Here is a 6,424-nt window from a genome sequence, read left to right on the forward strand (position 1 = left end):
CACAGACACCTACACCAACACGAAAACAGACACACAGACACCTGATGTAAAAACACACACACATAAGGCTGACGTCAACACACACCTGACTTCCAGATGTCCAGGTGGGCGTGCAGGGTGTCCCCGCACTGGGGGGCCCGCTGGCTGAAGTCCTCCTCGCTCATGGCACACAGGTCCTTCCCGCTGAGGTCGCTGAAGGCGCGGCCGGCGTGGGCCAGGCGGTACAGGTGCTCGGTCCACAGCAGCCACTTCTGCACGTTGGCCGCGCTCCAGTCGATGGGGTCTGTCGGACGGAGCCGTACGTTAGGGGTGGGACGAAGTACCGATATGGCGATCTGTCGTCGCCCTTCTTCGTGCGTTACGAGAATCGATACATTTACGTATTTTTATTTTTCATTTACGTATTTTTCTTTTTCTTTTTTTATCTTTTTTATTACTTGCATTTTATGCTTTATTCATGAAGAGCTTAACAGGAGATATCGTCCCAAATATCGATATTTTAATTCATAAAGTAGGGTTAGCTTACACAAATAAAAACAAATAGCATCTTCAGTTGTAATGATCAGAATAATCAAGTGCATTTATATAGCGCTTTCGAAGTAGGCTACCAGAAGCGCTTTCTATGCACATATGCACATAAATACACACAAAAACACGTTTGTACATTTATGCACGCACACATATGAACATGCATGCACACAAACACACACAGATACAGAGTGCTGCATTCATGAGAAGCACACACATGCACACGAGTTTGTACATTCATCACAAACACACACAGATACACTATTGCATGCGTAAGAAGAAAGTAGAAGACACTTTGCATAAATCAACTTTTATTTTATTATTTTTATTTTATTTTTGCACAGACGCGTTTCGCCGTGTGCCTTCTTCAGTGTGCAACAATGTGCAAGTGTCTCTAATACCAACACCCATGAACACACCCATTGACAACAACCATTGGCATTTAAATGCGATCCACTCCAATAATGATCATTGTCACTAATGTATCAGAAAGTCCATTGATGAGAATAATGCGTAAGAAGCACACACCGATACCGACACACACGCACACGAACACACACACACACGCGCGCGCGCGCGCGGTATGACTCAGTTATTAATTCCTGATTGATGCGACACCTCACAGCTGTGTTTGCGTGTCACTCTCCGACTACGAGCGGCGTCGGCCCGCTGTAAAGTAATAGCTAACTGTCCCAGTTATTCGATAGCGGCTGGCTGCTCAGTCCGCCGTGGCTACTGTTAAGTCAGTTCATCCCTCCCCACTGTTTGCCGCTGCCTGGGTGCTTTCTTAAGCTCTGCTCATTTTGCATATCAGAGATTAATCCCAGCGATGTTTTCTTGAAAGGTGTGTACATACCCTTTGAGTCAGGATTCGTGCCCTGACACCACTCACTCAGAGAAGAACAGTTGAGCAGGCGTGGGGAGGGGGTGGGAGGTGAAGGTTTATGAAAGGTGAAGAGTCGCATAATGGCCTCTGTGTTTGCAATGCCCGTTGAGCGGGCCCCGCCCCCCCCCCAGCTTTGCTGCTGTGTACACCTCTCCTGGCAGGAGCTCGCCATCGCTCTGTCGAGAGCACAGAAGTTGCGGCTTACGCAAAAGCTCAGGATTAAACAGATCCTGGAGCCGCCGTCACAGACCTTGGACCTCACGCCGGGACGTTATTCATTAAGCGTTCTTTACACTGTTGGGATCACGGTCATTGACGTTGCAAAAACGGAGGACGACATTTGATTGATTCTGATCGGATGTTGTAACCGTCGGTTTTAAGTTTCTCTCGTTTGTTCGGTGATCTCCAGTTACATTTGATGTATTGTATTTGGGAATACTTGTTTTGCACCGATTCGGTTGAGTTACGCCATGAAGAAAAGCCCCACCTCAAGTCAAACGTTATCCGTTGAGTCAGAATGAGCTCAAAGCAATGAGAACTTATATTGAAAATATTGACCAAACAAACAGCAATGTTTGCCAAATCTGAATAAGTATCTCTTATAAAGGCAGCAAATAATAATGAGGAAATAAGTAAAAGCAGCTAAACATAAATTGTACAGCCTGTGAATCTCGACTAAAAGTAATTTTAGATTTATAATTTTCAGTAGATGCAAAAACAACCTGCCACCTGTCAGAAGGCTAGATCAAAGCTATTCTCTGGGTAGAGATTAACTCTGTTCTCAGGGTAGACTCTAGATCAGCTCTGTTCTCAGGGTAGACTCTAGATCAGCTCTGTTCTCAGGGTAGACTAGTCTAGATCAACTCTGTTCTCAGGGTAGACTCTAGATCAACTCTGTTCTCAGGGTACAGTCTTCTAGATCAACTCTTAGACCCATGGCGGAAATGAACTGCAACTGAACTTGTAAACAAATCTCCAAATACTGTGAGCGCACCAACAAGATTCCACCTCCACAAGCGCACAGACCCTCACACTGCCTAGCCCCCCACCCTCGTGGTCCGCTCTAAAGGTCCCCCGGCAGCAGAGAGAGAGAGAGAGAGAGGACGATGGAGGCGGCCTCACCAGGGTCGATGTCCAGCAGCTTGAGAGAGAGAGAGAGAGAGAGAGAGAGAGAGAGAGAGAGAGAGAGAGAGAGAGAGAGAGAGAGAGAGAGAGGGGACGGAGGCGGCCTCACCAGGGGTGATGTTCAGCAGCTTGCAGGCCGTGGCGATGTCCTTCAGCACCTCGCCCACCACCATGGTCTGGACCTGCTCCAGGGACCGCTCCTCCTCCTGGCCGCTCAGGTCCCCCGGGGACAGACTCGGGCCCTGGCTGTCGATGACCGGGCACTGCTCCGGCTCCCCCCTGCTGGGCTCCGGCGCCAGGCCCCCAGGGGCCCGGTGCCCCGGGGGGAACAGGGCGGCAGGGGCGGCGGCGCCGTCGGACAGCTTAAGCAGCCAGGTGGCGTCCTCCGTCAGGAGCATGTCGAAGCAGGACAGGTAGAGGCCCGGCAGGCCGCGCTCCAGGGGCTCCAGGCAGGGCTTGCTCTCCTCCTGGGGGCCCCAGGGGTCCCCGGGGACCCGGGGGGTCCGCTCGCCGTGGGGTGCCCCCATGGGGGCCAGCCGCGCGCCGTAGACCGCGCCGTCGAGAGGGTTGGACATGTTGGCCACCTGGCGACGGAACCAAGAGGGGATGTTCATGGTTAGAGGGTGGAGCTGGATCAGGTGGCTGGGAGGACGGTCTGGTGGGTAGGGCCAGGGCCGTAGCACCAAATTCTGGGCCCTGTATGCAAGAGGTACTGATGCCCCCCCCCCCCCCCCCCGAATTCCCCCTTCCAGCCCCCTGCGCAGAATTGTTGAGGGGAAGGGGTGTGGGGGTGGGGGGTGAACAGGCTTTGGGGGGGGGCACCCCCCCCCAAAGCCTGTTCACCTTACACCCGCAGTCCGGCGGTCCTGGGTAGGGTGGTAAACCTCCCTCCAAACCCGGAGGCGTCCTTGAGCAGGATGACACACAACCCCTACCTGCTCACTGAGGACACTAATCGATCACTGTTCACCCAAAAAGAGTCAATCGAATAAGTTCCGTCACGCTCAAAGGCTGCAACTCTAACGTCAAACCACCCAGGGCGTTTTGCGGTTGCCTTTTTCCCTTGGTTCCGTGTTTCAGGTAGAACGTTAGCACGTGCCACCTGAAACACGGAACCAAGGGAAAAAGGCAACCGAAAAACGGTACTACATCCGACAAACTGTTATAATGCTTACGGGGAAATTTAGCTAGCTGATAAGATTTTGTACAGGTATTCCCCAATTTCCTTGTGTAAACCAGAGATATGCAAAACAGACGTACAAGCCTGTTATTAAATCCAGCCTTTAAACAAGTCAGAGTCAGCCATACCTCGTACTTCGAGACTTCCTCAGAGTTCGGTCCTCTGCAGGCTGCTAACAGGGTCCTGTGTGGTGGTCGGACAGAGTGCACTGGAGGACATGGGTTCCAGACCCTATCAGGCGCTCGGTGACCAGGAGGGGCTGCCTCTTTAAATGCACCCTGAGCCTCTCATCAACACCACACTCTGGAGGGGATTGACCCCACGATGGACTCACCGCCCAGCCCCACGCACACCCCCTTAAACCCTGCACAGCTTCGGGGGTGCTGCCGGAGAACGGGATTGGGATGTTTGAGTCTCTTACGTTCGGGTCAGTGGGCCAAAATGGCGGCCGCCTTGGGGGTCGGTGACCGGCATTGAGACCTGAGCCATCGGTGGCGTCTGCCCCCGTCCTTCAAGGGACCGACTCTGCAGCCCTTCGTCTCTAGAACATCAGCTGGAGACTTTAATCAAAGGGGAAGTCCGTAAGAGAATGTGGTGGAGAGACAGAGGGAGAGAGAGAGAGAGAGAGAGAGAGAGAGAGAGAGAGAGAGAGAGAGAGAGAGAGAGTGAGCAAGACAGAGAGAGAGAGAATGTTGAGGAGAGAGAGAGGAAGAGGGAGAGAGAGAATGAGAGGGTCTGGTGGAGAGAGAGAGAGAGAGTCTGGTGGAGGGAGAGAGAGAGAGTCTGGTGGAGGGAGAGAGAGAGAGAGAGAGAGAGAGAGAGAGAGAGAGAGAGAGAGAGAGAGAGAGAGAGAGAGAGAGAGAGAGAGGGGGGGAGAGAGAGAGAGAGAGAGGGGGAGAGAGAGAGAGAGAGGGGGAGAGGGGGACAGAGTGCTCAGGCTTTGAGTTGACCATGGATGCCCTTTATGACGATGGGCTTCCCTTTACACGGCTGCTGGTCCCCGTTTGAGTTCGTTTCAGAGCTACTTTTTGAACCAGAGGGTCCTACAGTCTGGCTTCTCCAGCTGCCCGGCTCACAAACGAGCAGGTTGGGCGGTAGGGCGCCTTTGCTCAAGGGCGTCAACAGGCAGGGCTGAACCCACAACCTTTACCCTAACCAGTAGCAGTTAGGGTAAAGGCTCCACAGCTACGGCCCCGAGCGGCTCGACGGAGAGAGGTGAAAGGGTTCCTTCTGCCGGGCAGAGCAGGGGGGAGGACGGACAGACGACAGACGGAGACATCCGCCCGGGCCCTCCGTTCTTTTTTTTATCCGAGCCCGTAATGACTTGTTTGACTTCCCTGCGTTGGCCCCCACCATAACACTTATCTCCGTGGAGATTGCCGCCCATAAGACCGGAACGTTTATGGCCGCCAGCCGCTGGCCGGGGCGAAGTAATCTCCCAGCTCGCTCACGTGCGTCACGTGACGCACGGCGTGCCCGTCCGCGCGGCGCTCCGCGGGGCATGTGGCCGATTGGAGAGGAGCCGCGGCGACCCGATGTCACGAACGTTATCCGGAGTTGTTCCGGCTGGCTGTTGAGTTTGAGGATGGACTTTATCCATACCGCGCTTTTCTAACCAGTGGCCACTCAATGTGCTGTACAATATTGCGTTCGCCCGTTCACACACACATTCACACACCGACGGCGGTGTCAACCATGCAGGGAGTGAGCCGGCTCGTCGGGAGCAGTGAGGGTGAGGGGATCAAACTAGCGACCTTCTGGCTACCAGCCAACAAACGCTACCTCCTGAGACGGAGAAGGTTCAGACAGGATTTAATTGAATAGGGGATTCAATCAAATAGGGATTGATAGTTTTATGTATTTTATGAAACGGGTGTCGAACACAAACCAAAGCGATCACCTTTTGGCCAAAGGTGTCGCCAAAGAGAACGAAAACAGAACTCTCTGAGATCGCCTCCTTAAACTCAGACGTCTGAACGAGAAAGCCCTTCCACCATATCCCAAATGAAGTCGTCCCTCCCAGAGCAAGACCTCTGAGGCCCTTTTGTTGGTTCACCCCCCCCCCCCTCCTCCACTAAAAACCTTTTCCTATCCCTCCTTTCATCTCTCAATTTCCCGCAAACTATGCCCTCTCCTCACGGTCCCACCCCTCCTCCCTGGCTCCCATTCTCCCGCCAGATTAAAGCCCAGGTCGTCGCTGCCCCCCCCCCCCCCCCCCCCCCTCTCTGTAACAGCTTGCCGTAAGCCCATTAGCCAGCACATTTAACCACATTACGTGGAGGTGGAGGGGGTGTGTGTGGGGGGGGGGGGGGTCCAGGGGCATCGGAGGACGAAGGGGAAGGAGAAGCAAACACCAGGCGGGCCGGAGTGGCCGTCTGATCTCTAAATGAGCCGACTGAAGAGCTTGATATTCATTTCAGAGGAATTAGGGTCTCGCTCCATTTGCTCGGCAAAGTCAGCCTTTGACACCCCCTCTTTGTCCCCGCGGACCCCCAGCACCCCCATAACCTCCACGGTCTTCTACCTAGTAACCACTCAGCTTTTGATTCTGATTCCTCTGATTCGGCTGCATTCCTGGCGGGAGGGGGGAGAGGAGTCTGTCTGAGTTAGCCCCGATGTCTGGCTCTGCTTCCTAGTAAGTAAGTAAGTAAAATTTATTTATAAGGCACATTTAAAAACAGTTTTCACTGGCCAAAGTGCCGTAC

General features: G+C 53.4%; 1 protein-coding gene across 1 annotated transcript in view; it reads right to left on the reverse strand.

Annotated features, from left to right (window-relative positions):
• The window catches only part of spdef (SAM pointed domain containing ets transcription factor), a 5,738-nt gene extending 2,490 nt beyond the window's left edge, over nucleotides 1-3,248 (reverse strand). The window contains exons 1-2 of the mRNA XM_030375516.1: nucleotides 2,649-3,248; nucleotides 86-283 (exon numbers count right to left, since the gene is read on the reverse strand). Coding sequence (XP_030231376.1) covers nucleotides 86-283; nucleotides 2,649-3,153 — 703 coding nt within the window. The 5' untranslated portion in view covers nucleotides 3,154-3,248. The remainder of the gene's footprint in view (nucleotides 1-85; nucleotides 284-2,648) is intronic.
• Nucleotides 3,249-6,424: the final 3,176 nt, after the last annotated feature.

Source organism: Gadus morhua, chromosome 13, assembly GCF_902167405.1.
Source record: "Gadus morhua chromosome 13, gadMor3.0, whole genome shotgun sequence".
NCBI classification, from domain to species: domain Eukaryota; kingdom Metazoa; phylum Chordata; class Actinopteri; order Gadiformes; family Gadidae; genus Gadus; species Gadus morhua.